The sequence below is a fragment of the Pipistrellus hanaki genome, assembly GCF_964339955.1.
Source record: "Pipistrellus hanaki genome assembly, chromosome: 14".
Taxonomy (NCBI): Eukaryota; Metazoa; Chordata; class Mammalia; order Chiroptera; family Vespertilionidae; genus Pipistrellus; species Pipistrellus hanaki.
The window spans coordinates 34,327,935-34,349,488 of NC_140516.1; the positions used below are offsets into that span (position 1 = coordinate 34,327,935).

Genomic DNA, 21,554 nt, shown 5'->3' on the forward strand with positions numbered 1-21,554 from the left:
AAACTAATACAGTATTTCAAAAATACTTCTGCCCTGGGAGACAAGTTGCTAAGAGCAAACAACTTCCCCGAAGAAAGTTTACCGGGCGTCCGGCACTGTTCTAAGCCCTAAGAGCGCAAGCAGCATCAGCTCTCCAGGAACACGGGTGGTGGGAAGAAGGAAGGAGGAAAGATTCTGCTATTTATAAGAATATGGACAACATGGAAGCTTTAAGGGAAAAGAAGGTGGAGCTGGTGTCTAGTTCAGGCTCTGCAATGAATCACCTTTATGATCCTAGGTCAGGTCACAGGACTGGCCTGGGCCTCTATTTCTAGAAATAACTGAGATCACCCACTAGAGTTGAAGGGAAAAAATCATGGGAGCTCTTAAAGGTCAGAGTACTCTGCACACTATAAAAGATCAGGCCCTGAACTAGCTAAAGGAAGTCTCTTCAGTATTAATGCAAGAGCCTTTGGCACCATGTGAATCTTAGGACAGGAAAGGACCTGTAAGTCACATACTCCCCGTCTATTGGTACAATCTTTTTTGGGTGCAGTCTGGCAATATTTATCAAAATTTAAAATAAGCATACCCTTTGGCTTAACAATGATATAAACCCAAGTACCTGAAAATACTTCCAAAGCAGCCAAATAAAAATAATGCAAGGAAAGGCTGGTGACCAAAAATAAAGAGAACTGAGCAGGACACTGAGTCATCATTAGTAAACTCTGTCCAAAACTCATGGTTACTCCGTTCTTATTTACTTAAAAAGAATCTGAAAGGTTTCAACCTACACAAGCCCTTACTTGGCAAGACCTTCTAGAACTGCTGGCAGGAGAGGGGACCTCTGGGCCTTCTTCAGTATCCTGAAGTAAGTGACAAACACTATGTTCAGAGTCTCCGTGTGCTGCCAGAGAAACAAGACAGCAGGGCGTCAGTACACTGCGGTCCACTTTCTCCTGGATTACTGTAACCATCATTAAAGCCTGACTTTCTTACCCCTTCCCCGCCCTCCCAACGATGCAATCTTAGGAGCTTCCACAGAGTGAAGCTTTCACAGAATGAAGGCACACATCCTGGTATTTCATAAAACCAGCGCTGATCATGTGATAATTTCTCATACATCTCATAACTAGGCCTCATGAAATAAACCAAAATTATATAACCATAAGTTGAAACAATAGATCCCTAAAATAGTTTAACAAAACACTTTAAAAAGCATTGGACAGCGATTTTAAACTTTTTTTCATCTCATGGCACATATAAACTAATTAATAGAATTCTGCAGTACACCAAAAAAAAAAACTTTTGCCAATATGACAAACACACACACACACACACACACACACACATAATTTTGATTCATTCACACCAGATGGGTATTGTTATGTTGGCTTTTTTTGAACAGTCTAAGGGAACACAGGTCAGGGCCCCTGACTAAACAGTCGGGTATTACATGTTTAGAATTTCTTGCAGCACACCAGTTGAAAGTCGCTGGTACAAGGGAACTGCCTACCAGTTTCAGTTTTTTCTCAGTACTCTCTGAAGCTTCCGCCTCCCGAAGCTCTCGCTCTAGCTTCTCTTCTGCTTTTTTCCACTGAAAATAGATTGAAAAATAAAGAGTATACATTATACCACTGAGTGAAAACAGCAACCTTCGGAGAGAGAAAATACGCAAATACTGTGAAACGTACAGTGACACCACAGATTCTCTATGAATGCAAGTATAAGCAAAGCAGAAAAGCACGGATAAGAAGCACACGCAAACCAAACACAGGGCAGTGGTGGCCTCTGGGAGGAAGGCACCAGAAAGAAAGAAGGAGACCACAGGAGATTCTAACTCTAGCACAACGGTTTCTTTCTTTTCAAGAAAAAAACTGAAGTCTTCATGTTTGCTTATTCAGAAAGGGGAATACATTGGATGTGCTATATTATTCTCTGTAGTTTTCTATAATTTAATTTTTTTTTTTTCAAAAAAGAATGTGCTGAGCGCAGAAATAATTCTTGTGGTTAAATCATCTACAATACAGAAGCAAGTCTTCACCAAAACTTCCCAAACTCATTTATAGACAATGCATAAAGCCAGATACTATATAGAAATTCAACAAAATATCTATTTGTTTCCACTTCATTCCGCTCTAAGAGCAGCGAACAATGGTTCTGAGCTGCCTGAGCCACAGACTAACGGCCTGAGAAAGCTCCCTTCCCTCCGAGCGGCTGATAAAGAGCTGGGCCTCTGTTTCTCCACCACAGTTATGTATCCAGCTTCCGTGAGGACAGTATGGGATAAATAATGAAAATATGCACCGTGTTTCCCCGAAAATAAGACATCCTCCGAAAATAAGACCTAGCGCATGGAAAGATAAGGCATCCCCTGAAAATAAGACCTAGCGCAACTTTGGGAGAAAAAATTAATATAAGACACTGTCTTATTTTCGGGGAAACAGGGTACCTTCATTTGTTTAGTAACTAAGTCTAACTTGATAATTCTGTCATGTTTTCAAAATTTTTAGACACATGCAAAAATGGATATCCTAGAAATTATTTTTTTATTTTTATAAGCAATTTGATAACCCTAAGCCATTAGAAATGTTTGAGAAATGATAACAACAGACGGTGGTAGCGGTAGCTAACGTTTATAAAGCACGCCGGGCCATGCACGCTGCCTGGTGCTTTATGGACATTATCTTACTGAAACTGCACAAAGACTCAGCAAGGCACGCACTATTAATCAGCTCCATTTCTCAGCATTTAAAAAAAAAGTGTCCAGGGTCTAATAGTAAATAAACAAAGGTTTCACATACAATAAAGGAACATGATTCAATGAACAGAAACCCACTTTGTTGCTAACTTCACAAGGAGACACCCTTTCTGTTAAGAAAAGAGCCTGGTGTGTCACAAGGATGCAGGTAAACGCCAGCATGGCAAGAAAGTCTTTCTCTGTTGCTCTCCTTCCAGTAAATTTTCAGTGTATATTGATTTAATTAAGTATTTCTTTGTAATAACTGGGAAAATTAAACTCTTTAAATAGTTACAATCATGATTTAACAATGCTTTTTACCTGCTCTTAGACATAATTTTAATCTAAAATCAAAACAAAAAAATGAAATAAATCAAACCTTTCTCTGCATTCTTGATAGGTTTTTTCTCTTTTCCTTGAAAGTCATGAATTTTTTTGGTTTATTAATGTCCTCTGTATCTTTTTTCACTTCTATTTCCTTGATTCTTAGGCACAAGAATGTTTTTAGCATCTAATATTGAAGAAGACACAAATGTAAGTAGTAAGTTTATATTGCCCTCAAAAACTTTATGCAGAAAAATATGCACTTAACAATGTTATTTCTTCCCTTCGTGCAAAAAAAGAAAGAAACCACCTTTGAATTATCTTTTATCACATTTCACATAAAGATCTGTTATATTTTTGCTAAACTTATTTAGTAACTTGTGTTTATGAAAGCACAGCTACTATTTGGCTAAATACAAGTAATATCATTCTGCAATTTGATGACAATAACAAAGAGAAAGCACATTCTTTGGCACTGGCAGGCAGGATTACAAAGAGCAGACAGGCCAGAAAAAGGTTTGAACCAATATTGGAGGAGGGGATATAAATTAGGTATTACTTTTTTTTTCTTTTTTTAAATATGTATTTTTTTTTATTGATTTCAGAAAGGAAAGGAGAGGGAGGGAGAGAGAGAGATAAAAAACATCAATGATGAGAGAGAATCATTGATTGGATGCCTCCTGCCCGTCCCGTACTGGGGAACGAGCCTATAACGTGGGCATGAGCCCTTGATCGGAATTGAACCTGGAATCCTTTAGTCCACAGGCTGACCTGAGCCAAACTGGCTAGGGCATAAATTAGGTATTTCCAAACCTGTTTTAATTTCCCATTTACCAAATGAAAAAATGTTGATACAAACTTTTAGTTATAAGATATGTAAGTTCTGGAGATCTAAAGTATGGCATGGTGTCTATAGTTAATAATGCTGTGTCATATACTTGAAATTTGCTAAGAGAGTAGATCTTCAGTATTTTCACCACACAGGAAAAAAGGATAACCATGAAAGATTATGAATATCTTAATTACCTTGATTGTGGTAATAATTTCAGAATGTATACATATATTAAGTCATCACATTGTACACTTTAAAAACCCAACAAATTAAAAAATGAAGTTTATAATTCTAGCATCACCAAAATGAAAGTGTTTCCCTGTGACCAAGTTTCATGTTCAAACCTTATTATCTGATCACACTACAATTCTGAATAAAGACACCAAATATTTTCTCTTCTTAAGTACAATATTTATAATTTTCGCAGTTCAACTAAAATTATCAGCTTTAATGAAAGGGATCTGATAGCAAAGCAAGACTGAAATTAGGAACTGACAGTAGAAATTGTGAGCTGAGCAATCAAAACTATATGACTAGGTTACAGTTGGGGAATTGAGTATTTTCCCTTTCTACTTTACACACTTCTGTAAAAAATAAATACTTCATAGCAACTGATAATTAACTTTGTAATTGAGAAACATAAATACCCCATGGCAAATGAAAATTAACTTTGCAATTTAAAAACAAAAACAGTATGAAGTAAAATGAGAAAAACTTACCTCTGGCCTAACGTCGTAATTTCTGCCCTTCACAAATCCAGAGATCACTTTGATTACTCCAAGGGAAGCTTGGCCTAATTTATCTTGCTTAAAAAGTTTCTTAACTGCCTCACAGCACATTTCAGATATCTGAAAAACAAAATGTCACACTCAACTGGTGTTTCTCAGCCTCAGCACTACTGACATTTGGGGCCAAAGAAGTCTTTATTGTGGGGGGCTATCCTGTGCACTGTAGGATATTTAGATTCCTGGCCTTTATCCACTACAAAGCAGTTTACACCCCCAACCACCACAGTCTGGACAATCAAAACTGGCTGTCAGCACAGCCTAATGCTCCCTGTAGGCCAAACTGCCTCCTGTTCAAAGCCATGGCACTGAACTTATAGAGATCAAATTGTTTTCTTAAAGAAAGTGTTCAGTAAAGTGATTCTATTTTAGCTCCAAATATTTTTTTGAGAGAAAGAAGCCATATGGTCTGTAATTTTCTGTTAAGCCCAACAGCATCACGTAAAGCAGCCCACCGATTTTGACAGGTCATTCATGAGAGGGACAATCAAGACGATGATGTTGTTGTGAAAGTTGAAGTGAGGCAGTGCCACCAGGAGCTCACACAGGCTCTTCACGGCCACTTCCGCCAGTCCTCTGTACGCCTTCAAGGAAACTACATTACTTTTCTTCAGCTTCCTCTGCTTCCAGTCTAATCAAAAGATAACTCCAATTACTTATTTTACTCATCGGCCAAAACTTCAGCTAATTACCTTTCTTTTACCGTAATATGCGATAAAATGAAAATTCAACCTACCATGCAAATTCTTAAATATGAGTTGTATCTATCCTTAGACAAGACAAAGGTCATCATCAAAATGTTTCTACAACCTCCCTCTGACTCTAATCACAATTACCAGAATCTTGGCTTTCCATGGTTTTTAAAAGATACATATATCAGTCGAAACTGGTTTGGCTCAGTGGATAGAGCATCAGCCTGCGGACTAAAAGTCCCAGGTTCGATTCCAGTCAAGGGCATGTACCTCGGTTGTGGGCGCATCCCCAGTGGGAGGTGTGCAAGAGGCAGCTGATCAATGTTTCTCTCTCATCAATGTTTCTAACTCTCTATTCCTCTTTCTTCCTCTCTGTAAAAAATCAATAAAATATATATTAAAAAAAAAAAAAAAGATACATATATCAGCACGGCTGGTGTAGCTCAATGGCTGAGTATCAACCCATGAACCAAGTCACAATTCGATACCCAGACAGGGCTCAGGCCAGAGTTGTGTGTTTGATCCCCAGTAGGGAGTGCGCAGGAGGCTGCTGATCAAGGATTCTCTCTCAACATTGATGTTTCCATCTTTCTCTCCCTTTCCCTTCCTCTCTAGAATCAATAAAAACGTATTTAAAAACAACAACAAAAACACAATAAATTCCAATCATTTATGAAGACACATACTAGTACAACTACTTACTAGGTAAAGGACTGCAACAACAATACTAATAACTGACAAAATACAGTCCTCAATGCAGGCTAGGCATAGTTGTAAGCACTTTGCATCTATTAATTCATTTACTTTTACACAACAATCCTAACTTAAGGACTAGCATCATTCCCACTTGATAGGTAGAAAAACTGAAGCACAGGAGATTAAATGACTCGCACATCACATAGGTGTTAAGTGATGAGCCAAGATTTGAACCCAGAAAGTCTGACTCGAGACTCTGCTCCTGACCATACACTATACTGACAGCCAACACACAGCACAGAATAGAGAATTCACCTTCCTTTATGACATGCTTTCAAGATGTTTACTATACCTTTAACCATTTGCTCCAGATTTTCCAAATAAAATTTATATTGGCTAACAAGCCCTTCTTCAAATTCTCTTAATTTTTGGGTTTCTTTGCGGATCTGAAAAGACCAAGAGATCAATCACTCTTTAAGATCAAAATATCGAAATCCAAAAATTAGCACAAAATGTTGAGTGCCTAGTATACTAGGCATGTAAAACCAAACAATACAAACAAACAAAAAAAACCAACCCTGTTTCTCCCATCTCTAGCTCTCCAAAATTTTCAGCTTATTTTCTATAGTACAGTAATTATAGTTAGCATACCTTGGTAGATTTTTCTGCTTCTGTTAGGGGCCGAATTTTATATGAAGGAGTAATGTCTTTAAATAACTCCATTAGAGAAATGACTACCAGCTTTCGAATAGTAACAGCCACATCAGGATCCTGTTCCATCAGCATGGAACGTAATTCCTTCAATTTTTTAACCTGTTAACGAAATGACTCATCAGGCTAGAGAAATAATGACAGAACAATCGTGAGCAAAAGCAACAGTCCCACATCTGGCCCAGTAACCAGAATTTACACAATGACTCTGAGTCTAGTCAAGCCATACACAACTCGACACTGCTCCCACTACGGACAGATAAGTCACTGAAGTTATAAAGTAACCATGTTTTTATTAAATAAGTAGTTAGAAAAAATACTTAAAAAATAGTTTAAATTTGTTAATTTACCTGTTTTAAGAAAATCTTTTCAATTGGATTTTCTTGATGCAGGTATGTCCTATTTCACTAAAAATACTTTTTGAAATATTGTTATATATACACCAATCAAATGTTGTATAATCTCACACGTACAAGTTAATCAGGAATTAGTATTATACAATGCATCCACAGGTAACTTAAGCTTCAGAGTTACTCATGGTACGATATTTGTCTGATGCAACACAGAAGTAAAAAATTGGTTTCAACTAATGTACGCATTGCTTTGATGAAATACTACTGCCCACTGGAGTGATATCTTGAGAAGCAACACCCTGGCTGAACAATGCTTGCCACAGCAGGAGCAGGACAAGTACGTCACCTCCATTTGCCAGCCCTAACTTTTATGAAAAGAGCATGAGGCTCCAGAGTTAGACGACCTGGGTGCTAGTCCAGTGGCTGTTAAAATCCGAAAGAAATCACTTGAGTTTTTAAAGGCTCTATTTTTCAACTGTAAGATGAGATCAATAGCTCTTGTCTCTATGGTTTGACAATGATTAAATGAGATGGTACAGATGAGAAAAATCTCCAATCCCCCTCCCTGGTTCTGCTCTCCTGACTTTGTTAGAAAAGGACAATTACTACTCCATAGCATCCCCACAGGAATTTTTTTATATAAACGGAAATAATCTATTTTATCATCAAATAAACAAGTATTGTAATAGGAGGAAGCTGGATACCAATATAACAAAAATAATAGTAACACTTCATATAACTTCATGTCTACTATATCATTCAATCATCACAATGTTTTAATATAGGTCCCATCCTCCTTTTGGAATGAATCTTGGCAAAAAACTTACCCAATTCTAACACACTGTACTTAGAAGAGCCAAGACTACACCTTGGATTTCCTGAATTGACAGTTATAACTATCATCACCTTCACTACTGTACTCATGGCCCAATGATAACTCATTATAACTTTCTGATCCATTTCACGTAAATATTTTCTACTTATAAATATTCCTAAACTACTCTGTCTTTTGTGTGCGTGTTTCTTTACTACAGTCAGTCCAGCACATTTGCAAGTAGGTTCCTCCTCCCTAGCATAATTAATTTGTATAGACTTACCACTATGAGTTACAACATTAAATTGACTATCTTCATTTAGAGGCTCAGAGCATTTATGAAACTTCACAAAGATTACAGAAGAAATAAAGCACAGATTAGAATTAGGCCAAGTTCTGTCTGCTCTCTCATTCTAACTCAGTTACTATGTTTTGCTAATGCTTTTCCTTTTTGTGTGTACTTTAGGTAACAAGAGAATCTTAAGATATTAGACATTTAGACCGTATCTAATGTGAAGAACCTAAAGAAATTAGAACTGCTTACATTACTTTCTGGGTCTGATAGGATGGCAGATGCCAAGGCTGCAATATGCAGTTTCTTCTCCTGTAGCTTCTTCTTTCTCTCAATTAAATGTTCTTCTATGGTCAGCTCGCGAATAGGCTCTTCAATTACCTCTGAAACAGATTAGGTTTCCCCTCTTAACCATTCCTTTATTTACAAGTGTCCAGGAACCTTATTTCATATCACCCTCTCAACAATCATAAGGCAGGTACTATCAATAGCCCCATTTTATAGATCAGGAAACTGAGGCAAAAGAAAAGTAACTGGCCTATCCTCATAAACCGAGCAGAAATGGGATTCAAATCCATGCAGTCTGACTCTAGAACTCATATTATGAATGACCATGCTAATAAACCCACAAGAATTCATATTAATTAAGGGAAAGGACAATCTGATTCAGTTGTTTTAAAAAGTACAGAATAGTCTTTGTTTTCAACTCTATTCAGTCCTTTGAACTACACAAAATATGTTCATATTAAGAAATTCATAGGGAACTAGATTTAATAAACACACAAATATAATCAGCAACAAGCCTATGAAGGATGACTGAAAACCGTAAAATAGTCATTTACACTATCAATGCGATTTTCGAAGCAGAAGTAAAAATTTTTTTTTTTATTTTTTTTTTTACTTTTTTATTTTATTTTATTTTTTTTTACATATTTTCTTGTGTTTTTTTTTATTGCCCCCCTCCCTCCCTCCCACACATCCCCTCCCTCCCCATAGTTTTATGTCCATTGGTTGTACTTATATGCATTTATACAAGTCCTTCGGTTGATCTATTATCTCCCCCTGATATCCCTACCCTCCCCACTGTAATTTGACAGTCTGCCTGTTGCTTTACTTTCTCTATATCTGTCTCTTGGTTCATCAGTTTATAAAGATCTTTATCATCCACCGATGTGTGAGGTCATGTGGTGTTAGCAGTAAAATTTAACCAGCTTATTCGGTCACAAATGTCAAAGCAATATAGTTTCAAACAATAAATTAAGTTCTTTCCATTTAACTTTAGCTAGAACTATACTAGCTTTTAAATACCCACATTTAATCAAACCAAAATAATTTTATACCACAGAATCATTTTTGTAATTTAAAGCTAAATAGTTAATAGTTATGAATTCCAATTAAAAGGAATTCAACAGTTCAATTAACAAGACTCTTCATGCATGCCTACACATTACAAATATTAACAGCATAAATTTTTGCATAATAAAAAGCAACAATCAAATTCCACCAGATAAAACTTTCAAAATGTGAAAAAATGTTCACAATGACCTTGAAATAATCAGTACTCCAAAATGCACATTCCAGATTTTACCTAAAATTATCTCACATATTATACAAAAACTGTAGTTCTCAATTAACAATTTAGCAACTGTAAGGATGTATCCCATTACCTTCCTCAAGTTCCATCTCTTCTTGATCCTCTTCATCTTGGTTAGTGTCAAGAACTATGGAAAATATGTACATTAACAATGTGATAATATACTTAAGTGATGAAACTATCAAGAAAAGCATGGAAGTGATTAAAATAAAACTCAGGAAACTAGTTATTTTTGTGAGGAGGGAGCAATTAGTGATTGAGGGGAGCACAAGGGAAGTTTCTGGGCGCTGGCAGTATTTGTTTCTTGCCCAGATGGTAGCTTTATGGGTGTGTTTTTTGTGATAACCCACATAACTTCACATCTTTGATTTCTGGATTTTTCTGTGCGTTTTATTTCACAAGAAAAAAGATTCACATAAGGAAAAAAAAGGCTAATAAAGGAGGACTAATATGCTCTAATTTTAGAAATAACAGAATTTGTTAAAATACTCTAAGATCACTTTAACCGCATAGCTTCAGTTAATACTCACAGTCCAATAGACACTTAAGATAATCAACTGTATTTCTGCCAAAATCATAAGCTTACTAACTGTAGCTACTCCTATTTTATAGATATTAGTAAATCAAAATTAAATTAAATTTTTAATAAGAGAAATGTGATATTTTTAAGGAGCTAAAATTGTAACTGATTTACCTGGCTTTTCCCTGGTCTGTGGGATTATACCACTTTTATCTTTAATAGGAAGCAAGTGAATCAATTCCTTCTCTGGTGCAGTTTGCAGAGATCGTGGTATTTTTTCATACTTATCTATAATGTTCTCATGCTTTCGTTTCTTGGCGTGAACAGGTTCACTGTAGAAAAATATTTAATTTTCAGTTTTAATATTTTAAAAAGGAACCTAGTGATCTACCATTTTTAAAGCACAGAAAAAGTAACCACTAGCCAAACCTTCACTAGGTATGTAAGTATTAGCACCTAAACCAGGTACTTAAATAGCACATGAATAAATTAATATCACAGTCTATCACAAAGACTCAAACTATGGCTGTATCTAGTTTTCCCTTCAGATGCAAAATTAAGAGGAAAGTTAGAGCAGATTCTTTTTGAAGAATATGCCTCAGAGCCAACAGGGACATCATGCTATTCTGCGTTCCCCAAAACCTTCAGAGCATAGCACAGACTTAGGAGTTAAAAAGATCTAAGTTTAAATTTCAGATCTACTAGTTGTGGGGAAGCATCAGTTTCCTCTCTGTAAACGGGAATAATACCCACCTCACAGAGGAAGGAGGACTGAGAGCACAGCCATAAAGAACTCGGGAGTGTTCTGCCAATCCTCAAACAAAGGAGAGCATTCTTCCCCATTCACTATTCAGACTCAGACGAAATAAAGATGTACCCTAAATAAAATCAGCTTGTTTTATTCATGAACGTCCTTTATTTAGGAAATAAACTGAATAATAAATAGGGTTTACTCTTTGTAAACGTTGTGTTCGGAGCTGAAGTTCTACACTAACCACCTACGTAAAATTCAGAACCAAGTTTTCAATGCTGGAAGGATGTGAATGATTATAATCTAAACGAAGTATTACCTCGAAGAAAGATCTCTCGTTAGAAAAGATGCTCTTTGTCCTAAATCCTTCATTAACTGTAAGTCATCTTCATCCATCATATCTAAAGGTAGGGCTTCCTCTTCTTCCTCCTCTTCCCTCTCAATCCTTTTACCTGTAACACACACACACACACACACACACACACACACACACACACACAAAATCAGAAATATGTATTAGAGATGTAGAACTCTGCATTTTTGTGTCCACAGCAGGAAAAACGTATACTTTTCTAAAACCTTAGCCCAGTATTTCTAAATGGAAGCACTACTCACATGATGGGCAGGACCATTCTTTGTGCTAAGCAAAATGCTGGCACCTCTGACCCCTGAAACCTAAATGCCAGGATCATCCCCAGGTCACTCTTGAGAATAAAAAAATAAATGTCTCCACACTTTCTACAATGTCTTCCAGTGCATTTGAAAACCAGTGACTTTCTTCCTTAGCTTCATCTGATCGCCAATGATTTTCACTTCCATTCCACTTCAGCTGCCCCCTCCGAAGGCCACATCCCTAACCCAAGTCTTCACCCCCATCTCAGGGCACAACCTTTTGTTTTCCCAGCCTCATTCAGTTACTTCCACTGCACCTCTTTTGGCCAAATATGTAGACCAAGCAAGTCAAACTTGACGCATGCGGCCCACAATGAATATTTCTGCAGCCCAGCCAATGTGACGGTATGTAAGATATGTTTTAATAAAAAATTTCGTAACTAAATTTTTACAATATCCTGTTATACATAGTCTAATATAACAAAAGCATAATATGCTAACTAGACCAGCCGTCCTTCCAGACTAAGCCGGGGCTGCAAGGGAAGCCTGGGTCCCGGGTGCCAGAGAGAAGCTGATGCCATCAGTGGGGGAAGGAAGGCCTTCTCTTGCACGAATATCGTGCATCAGGCCTCTAGTTATTACTAACGAACTACAACGCTCACTAATGACTGATTACTATAATCGTGTTGCATTCATTTCTCTTATGTGCCTTAAGTGCAGGCACATCATTTCTCTCCACTAATAGTAGCAGTGAATATTTTAGCAGCCATTTGCCATGTCATTAGTCTTGTACTGACTTGTTTGGTGTGTGCAACAGAAAATATTTCACTTTCAGAGAACAAGAAAAATGGTTTATTTGCGTTATGCTTATTAATTTGTGCAGTTATTCAGTGTCTGGTAAGTTAATGTTCAAGAAAAAAACATTAATTTTTATTAAGATGTTCTATTATTTTACGTTAACCATTACTCATTATTTTAGCCCTTTGTATTCAGCATGTCTCTGCTGATATAACCTACATTTCTATGAAAATGAAGCTTTTGTTTTTTTTGTGGCCCACATAAACTTAAACCTTGTCTATTTGGCCTGTGTTAGCCTTTGAGTTTGACATGCTTGATATAGACTTTCAACCCTTTCACCACTCTACTTTTTTCGGTCTAGCAATGTGTTCTATCTTCATATCAGACATGTGGTGACAACCTATAATTTCAAGTGGGTAAAAGCTTCAATACACACTACTTATTACCTTTTAGAAAAACACTTTAGCTGAAACCGGTTTGGCTCAGCGGATAGAGCGTCGGCCTGTGGACTCAAGGGTCCCAGGTTCGATTCCGGTCAAGGGCATGTACCTTGGTTGCGGGCACATCCCCAGTAGGGGGTGTGCAAGAGGCAGCTGATCGATGTTTCTCTCTTATCGATGTTTCTAATTCTCTATCCCTCTCTCTTCCTCTCTGTAAAAAATCAATAAAATATATTTTAAAAAAAGAAAGAAAAAGAAAAACCCTTTAGAACAACTCAATGGAAATCAGAGCACATGAATGCTCTCACAATCACCTGGACGTTTTTTCTTCGGCTCCTCCAGCGGAATGGATTTCTTAGACACAGCATCTTTTACAGCTTGCCGTAGTTTCCTCTGCTCCTTTCGGTACTTCTTGAGATTGCTTTGTTGTTTAAATTGCTTATTCTTTAGCTTGTTTTCAAGTTTGACTTTACTGGTTTTTATCAACTTCCTAAAGCTTGGGACCTGTTTTTTATTTCTTCTCTGGAAAAAAAACAATAGGAGGAATGCTGCATAACCAATCATTTATTAAGATTTTTAAAATTAGATTAGAGAGAATTGCTTATAAATTTATTAGACCACTTCCACAATTCTAATGTCTCACAGCCAAGATCTGGCAGAGAAGAGTTAAAACCAAACTAAGGCATGTATCCTACAGAACGGCACTTGAGCCTCAGTTATTCAACCATGGGTCTTATTGTGACCCGAATCCACAGGTGCTCAAAAGGGTCTGAAACCCACCCCCATGACCTCATTGCAAATGGCTATTCAAGGCTATGTTAACTACTTTAGCATACTCAGAGCAAAATGCTGGCTGTCTTTAATAACTGACATTTATATATTACTTTACTGTTTACACTGTTCTCCAACCTACTACCTCCAACAGCCTAGTTAAGCAACGATTGCCATCATCCTGACATTACTGCTGAAGCTATGACTTAAGGATTATGCGACGTGTCAAAGACCCGTGTACTAACAAAGGCAATACTGAATTCCGGTCTTTGGATTCCATCTCTCTTGATGGTGACCCCTTACTCAGAAATCCAAATCCTTAGGGCTAGCTCTAATTTTCCGCAAGAACTGGAGCAAAGCACTTGCTTTCCTATCTTCTTACCCTGTGGGGGGAAGGACTCGTTTCGAATCCTATGACTCGCACTATAAATTCACTGAGAACAGGACCCTGCTTCTCATCTGTAAAACAAGGGGCTCGAAACACAGTGTTGAAGGAACCCTTCCATGTCTGACATCCTAGGGAAGCAAAACCCCGGTGCTCGTCTCATCGCGGCTATTGAAGCCGAGCGCGATCACAGGGGGCAATGAAGGAAAGACGCAGGTGTAAGATGCAGACAACGCACCGAACCAAGAGGGAGCCCCGCATCTAGGCCACCGCCCCCCCGAACAAGGGCGAAAACCGCCAGAAAGCTACACCAGGCGGCAGCGACTCTCTCAGCCAAAGGGACCCCCATACCGCGGGGGCCGGGCTTCGAGGACCCTTACCGCCTTCATCCTTAAATCTGAAAGGCGTTCCGGCAAGACAAAGTCTCCAGCGGTAGAGACGATCCAGAAATCCCGATGGGGAGACACACGTGCCGCGGGAGCGACACTGCAGACCGGAAGCTGCTGGTGGCCCCGCCCCCTTCTGCGCCGGAAGTGGGGGCGGGACTTCCGCGGGCCGGCTCGGGCGGACGCCCTCTCGCGGGGACGGTCTCACGCTCCGGGCCGGCGTCGCCAAAGTGTCCCGGGAGCGGATAATGTACTGGTTCTCAGTCTTTGACCCTTTCCAGATTTCCTTAAAAGTGGGAAATCGGGCTCCACCTCTGAGAACGAAAAGACTCGATGTTTTCAATCACCTCTCTGCGTTCTGTGCCTCTCCCCACGTAGGTACCTCATAGTTGTGTTAGACTGGGGTTTCTTTTTGGTTTTTTTATTCTTCCTCCCGTTAAGTGTTGAGGGCCGAGAAAAACATTATTTTTGTGTAATGCCGGCGCTTTGCTGACCCTCGACCAGCTCTCCGGGCGTGTTCGGGCGATGCCGAATTTCTCAGGACCTTCCGCCGCTCACAAGCTTGTGATTCTTGATTTAAAAAAAAAAAAAAAAAAAAAAAAAAAAAAAAAAAAAAGTTTGCTTTAATAACCATTGCCTGACAGGTTACATCAGTGAGATTCATGTGCATCCCAATATTTTGCAACTATATTACCTTGGTGTGAATTGTATTGCCTGCTTAGGAGTTCCGCCAGCATTTTTAACAGGTAGATTTACGCAAGAAGAATATGTTTTTCAAAATGATTGACTCTAAGAGACCTTTCTTCATGAATAAATTTAAGAATTCCACTTCGGGTTATTAAAAAAAGACCCCCCAAAAAAAGTCTGTAGTTCTTGAGCACATTGCGGACACTGCGTCTGGCCTGACAGTCCCGAGCCAAGTGGGAAAAGAGAGCAGAGGCTCAAAAAGCTTCCAAGCTTCCGGTGGGTATTGGTCTTAGAGAGACTGAGAAGAAACCTCCCAAGTTCTGTACCCCACCTCAAAAAGCAAGAATCCCGTTCTCTCTGGAATTCTTTCCGTTTCTTCCAGCCTCCCCAATTTCCCCCTGGCTCTCTGTCCTAACACACATTTTCAGAAACAGCAGAGCCGGTCCCAATAGAGCATTACTTCATCAAGCAAATCGAAAACGTTTGCCTGTGGTCTTCCCAAGTGTCTGAATTCTTTCCCAAACAACAACTTACCCATGGTTACTCCCATCTTTTTCTGGCCTTCCCTGCAGTCTCACCAGGCACCGGCATTTCAGTTCAAAATGGAATACTAGCTTTATCAAACTCCTTTATCACTAATTACCCCTTCTTTCCTATATTCTTTCCCTACCTGATGGACCCTTCCCCTTGGCCTATAAAGATATTCAAATCTCTAGCATCCTCAGTTTTTTTCCTAAGGACCCTATCTCCATAGGTAGGTAGGTAGGTAGGTAGGTAGGTAGGGTGCCGCGCCAGCACAGCCAAGGGTTGGGTGAGCCTGAGTGGGGGCGATGAAGGATGGAGAAGTGATAGACAAAGAGAAAAAGCTGGGTCTAGGTGGATCTTCTGTGCCTGGTAGAGGCCACAGAACGCATCCAGACTGCAAAACTGAGGCATTATTTAGAATCAGGAACAAACAAGGTAATCTAATTTAAGTTTCACTTGTCTTGGCAGCACTTGCTGCCCCTCCCACAGCCCACTAGCTACCCAGGAAAGATCTAGGGAGCCGTTACAAGATCAAGCTTAATTATGTTTAGAGGACTGTGCCCTCCAAGCTGGGATTTGTTTGTGACTTTGCCAGCAGGGCAGTCTGAGGCTTAACCCTATAACCGCTTCCTACAAGTAGGTGGTAGGTAAGTAGATAGATAGATAGATAGATAGATGGATGGATGGATGGGTTTCAGAGAGGATGGAAGAGGGAAAGAGAGAGAAATGTCAATGATGAGAGAATCATTGATTGGCTGCCTCCTGCATACCCACTACTGGGGATCGAGCAGCAACCGGGTCCTATATCCTGACTGGGAATTCAACTGTGACCTCCTGGTTCACAGGTTGATGCTCAACCCCTGAGACACCCTGCTGACAACCCTATCTCCTTTAAATTGTTTTATTTTCCTCCTTCTCATCTTGTCCTTACTTCCAAAAAAACTAACGTTCTCCTGGTGTCTCCACTTCCTCTTTCCTATTATCACAGTCCAAGCCTGTCCTAGCTTTTTAGGAAGTTAACTCATATTCTTGGCCTGTTTTAAGTTTATATCATCAACTAAAATCTTTGGATCATTTTAAAGCAATTACTGCCAAGCTAAACCTCACCCATCTTAAATTTGAGCAATCTATTATTTGAACACAAACTTAAAAATGGAAGTTTACTAACTTAATCTTACTGTTTTTTCAGCTTTGTCTCTTTTCCCATTCATTCAATCCATTGCTAAGCTAAATTTGGGCTACAGATCCTCTTGGATCCTCCAGAGCTTTCCTGGACACTTGGGCTGAGTGGGATCACTGGGTTACCCCAAACTAACTTCACAAGGATTGTACCCAGAGATTCCAGAGAGCCCTTTTCTTTCCCGAGGTCTGTTAACCATCTGGCTCTACTGATAACATCCCACTGAAACTGTTCTCATTAAGGTCACCAAGAGCCTCTACGTTGTGATTTTTTTCTTATGTGTGCATGGAGTCACGTAATTCCTTCCTTCCTTCCTTCCTTCCTTCCTTCCTTCCTTCCTTCCTTCCTTCCTTTTTTAATCTCAAGATCTCTCCATGCCATTTCTCCTTTCTCACATTGAAATTTTGACTGCCTTGACTCCCCTAACAGCCTCTACTCCAGGTTCTCCTGCCTCCATTCCTTCTTTCTCTGACCTCTTCAATGTTGACACTCAAGGTTCTACACTTGGCTATTTTTCTTCTGGTTCTGTTTACTCTCCCAGCATGATCTCGTCCATCTACCTATTGAAGAGATTCTCAAATCTTTTGTCCAATTCATATCTCTTTCTCAAGCTTCAGTCTTCAAAGTTCCGTCCTGTAGCCACCTGCCTCCTAGACATCTCCACAAGGTAACCACAGAACTTCAATTTATCATGTTTAAAAACCGAACTCCAAACTACTTTTTTTCACTTGTGCCTCTTCCAAAATTCCCTATTTCATTCATTTACCGACACCTAAAATCCCAATATTCCAGAGATCTTTGGAAACAAGCCAGGGATTTCTTGGCCACTCACATATTACAATTCTTTCATTTTCTGTAAACAAACTGGATTGAAACTGTCACTAAGTAGAATAGTACAATAAGGTTGCTGATGTTCCAGTCCCACACAACAATTTATATGTTATAAAAGGGACCTTATGGAAATTAAAAATGCCTAATAGGTATGAAATAGATGCTTTATATTTCCTGGTGAAAAATTACTAAATGGTGTCAGATTATAAATGTAAATACCCAAAATCACAACATTAAGAATTTGAAAGTGTATATATCATGGTCTCTACCATTGACATTGTTAAAATATAGTTAAGAAAAATAGACAGTTGAGAAAGATAATTATGCATGCCCAAATAGAGATTAATAAAAGAGATTTCATAGGTGCTAAAAAGACAAAGAAAAGGAGTTTTGGCAGAAATGACAGAGCAGTGTATGCTTAGGTGTACCCTTATAGAAAGGATCAAGTTCAAATAGTTGGGATAGCATTTTCAAATAAAGTCACACAGGTAGTACAGATCATTTATATTGTGGTCCATTAGGAAATTAGATTAAAATAGCTAGTAACAATGAAAACTAATGATTAATTGTTAAAATTGTCAACAAAAAACAAATTAATAACAAAAATAATAAAATATAGCAAATGTTATTGGTGTCCCATTAATATCCTGAAGGGACTTTCCATTCCATACATGCCTTAAAAAAAATCCTTGCAACTTTCAACCTGAAAATGTTCTCTCTTTTTTCTCAACCCCTGCAGGACAGGGCATAGTGCCAAGGAATTTTCGCCTTCAACCAAGGACAAATGTGAGTCTAAGGGCAAATATGCCAATTGTGGTAGACTGAAAAATGTCCTCCAAAGGTATCAGGTCCTAGTACCTGAAACCTGTGAATATCCCCTTGTGTCACCAGAGTTGTAATTAAGGATCATGAGATGAGGAGATTATCCTGGGTTATCAGCTGGGTCCTAAATGCAATCACGTGTGTCCTTATAAGAGCTGGGAAGAGGGACATTACACACAGACAGAGGAAGAGTAGGAGGCAGTGTGACCACAGAAGCAGAGATTTTCATAACAGAGCCAGAAATCAAAAAATGCCAGGAACCACCAGAAGGGGGAAGAGGCAAGGAACAGATTCTCCTCTATAGGCCCTGCTGACAGCATGATTTTAAAGATAATGATTTTGGATTTCTGGCCTCTAGATCTGTTGTCTTCAGCCACAAATTTGTGGTAATTTGGCACAGAGGCCATGGAAAGCTAATACACCAATATTTATACTAATAAATATGCCAGGGTCTACACTCCTCAGAGGTAGCATAACTCTCTGGTACCTTCTCCATTGTCTCCTGGAGATTCACAAAAGGATTGAACCCCACCTGCAGAGGTAACCTAGTCAACAGCCTACTCTGTTACTTCCCTTCCCAGTCTCACTTCTATATCCTGCTGGCAAAAGTTCCTGGACTCTTCTTCGAAATAAATTGCTTGCACTTAGATCCCTGTATATTAGTTTCTAGGGTCACCATAACAATATATCACAAATTGCATGACTTATAATTTAATTTTCTTACAGTTCTGGAGGTTAGATATAAAGGTGTTGGCAAAGCTGATTTCTTTTTAGGGAAACAGTTACATTTTTCTCTCCTAGCTTCTGGTTACAAGAGTCATTCTTTAGCTGGCAGGTACATCACTCCAATCTCTGCATCACTTTCTTAGGCACTTATGGAACGTAAAGGCCCTAGAGCTTGTCAATGGGACACCAACAACATCTATTTCATCTTTACATAGCATTCTCTCTGCTCTGTGTCTTTACATGGATATTTTCCCCTCATGTAAGGACAATAGTTATATTGGATTAAGGGTCCACTGTAAAGGCCTCATCTCAACATGTCCACTTCACCAAAGATTCTATTTCCAAGGTCACATTCTGCCCTGGCCAGTGTGGCTCAGTTGGTTGAGCATTGTCCAATGCACCCGAAGGTCATGGGTTCAATTTTCTGTGAGGGCACATACCTAGGTTTTGGGTTTGATCCCTGTTTGGGCCATATGGGAGAGGCAACCAATCAATGTATCTCTCTCATATCTCTCTCTCTCTCTCTCTCTCTCTCTCTCTCTCTCTCTCTCTCTCTCTCTGTTTCTCCCTCTATAAAATCAATTTTTAATAATTAATAAAAATAAATAAGATACTAAAGGTTAGGATTTTAACATTTGGGGGCAGGACACAATTCAACCCATAATACCTTGACCCAGGGTCAAATTCACGGGTACCTAATGTATATAATCACTAATTTAAACACTTTTTATAGTTCACTAAATTATTTCATATTACCCTCAAAACTCTTATGAGATAAATATTATCTTCATTTTAAAGTTCATGAATCTGAGGATTCGATATTATGGGTTAGCAAAGTCTGGCAGAAAATATAATAGGTTGTCCATCCAACAGTAGAGTGTTTTTCCAGCAAAAGGGATCAAATGCCTTAAGCACGTTTCCTAATCTGCAATATTATAGGTTGGGGGAAAAAATTAAAGAGGGATTCTCCTAGGGTTACAATGTACGTTGTTTTCTATTTAAGAGTTTTTGTTGATAAATTAAACTTCTAAGACATGACATTTCCTCTTTTTTTTACTTGCATTGGCTGTTCAGAGCCATTCTTTATTCATTGCTTTCCAAAATCTCTAGGGAAGGGGAAGTAGATTCCAAGCACAAAGTCATGTAGTTTCTGACAGCCCCATTGGCAGCAGTAGTTCCTCATTCTCCTCTCTGTACCAGACTCTGCTAGGAGCTCTCTAAAAGAATGTTCTGTAAAACAAAGGCACATTGTCTCCAGGCCCCTCTGTTCTAAAGCTGCCAGGGAGTATAGCTGAGCAGGGAAGAGACTGTACAATGAAACTAATGTAAAAGCGTGGTGTATGACATTCTCACGTCTCCACAGTGCTCTCCCTGCTTATACAACATTCTGTACTCCATCATCACTGAAGCGCAGTCTTTCCTCTGCTTACAAAGTTTGGGAAAACTTGTGCTCATGAACTAATGTTCATATACTCCCAAGACCTCATTTTCCAAGCTGATGCTGCTGGTTACAATTAAAAAAATCCGCCAAAACCGGTTTGGCTCAATGGATAGAGCGTCGGCTTGGGGACTGAAGGGACCCGGGTTCAATTCTGGTCAAGGGCATGTACCTTGGTTGTGGGCACATCCCCAGTAGGGGGTGTGCAAGAGGCAGCTGATCAATGACTCTCATCGATGTTTCTAGCTCTCTATCTCTCTCCCTTCCTCTCTGTACAAAATCAATAAAATATATATATTTTTTAAAAATCCCCTTGGGCAAATAAATGGATATGTAAGTGAAATAAGTAGCCTGTCTATGCATAGGTAGATGAGAGGTCGGGATGATTCAAAATATCTCTTCCTACATGTAGTACACCAGAAAGAAGATAACAATTTGCCTCTGAGGAATGTCTTTTGGGGGCCCAGTAGGGTAAAAGAACTTCTCAATATTCTCTTAAGGCCTTTTAACATTCAGGGAGAAAAAGGAATTGGTGGCTTCTGGAGCTGGCAAAAATGGGAAGTGGCGGAGGGGAAGGATATAAGTGAGAGAGCCATGCTCCAAACTAGCAGACTTTTAAACATAATGATAGTTTCAGTGGGCATATGAATGATCTATTTCTGCTTCACCAATTACCCTAAAACCTAGCAACTTAAAACAATAATAAGCACTTAGTATTTCACACAGTTTCTGTGGGTCTGGAATTTAGAAGTGGCTTAGCAGGATGGTTCTGGTTCTGGGATTTGCAGTCTAGATGTTGGACAAGGCTGTGGTCATCCGAAAATTTTCCTGAGACCCCGGATTAACTTCACTCGGATGGTTCTGGGTCAG

General features: G+C 39.0%; 1 protein-coding gene across 1 annotated transcript in view; it reads right to left on the bottom strand.

The window, feature by feature from the left end:
• NOC3L (NOC3 like DNA replication regulator) overlaps positions 1–14,597 on the bottom strand; it is a 28,854-nt gene extending 14,257 nt beyond the window's left edge. Inside the window, exons 1-13 of the mRNA XM_084903480.1 lie at positions 14,470–14,597; positions 13,248–13,455; positions 11,403–11,535; positions 10,507–10,664; positions 9,886–9,939; positions 8,471–8,601; positions 6,700–6,861; positions 6,401–6,494; positions 5,116–5,291; positions 4,595–4,723; positions 3,099–3,230; positions 1,496–1,576; positions 786–886 (exon numbers count right to left, since the gene is read on the bottom strand). Of these exons, the coding sequence (XP_084759606.1) occupies positions 786–886; positions 1,496–1,576; positions 3,099–3,230; positions 4,595–4,723; positions 5,116–5,291; positions 6,401–6,494; positions 6,700–6,861; positions 8,471–8,601; positions 9,886–9,939; positions 10,507–10,664; positions 11,403–11,535; positions 13,248–13,455; positions 14,470–14,478 (1,568 nt within the window). The 5' untranslated portion in view covers positions 14,479–14,597. The remainder of the gene's footprint in view (positions 1–785; positions 887–1,495; positions 1,577–3,098; positions 3,231–4,594; positions 4,724–5,115; positions 5,292–6,400; positions 6,495–6,699; positions 6,862–8,470; positions 8,602–9,885; positions 9,940–10,506; positions 10,665–11,402; positions 11,536–13,247; positions 13,456–14,469) is intronic.
• Between the last annotated feature and the right edge of the window lie 6,957 nt (positions 14,598–21,554).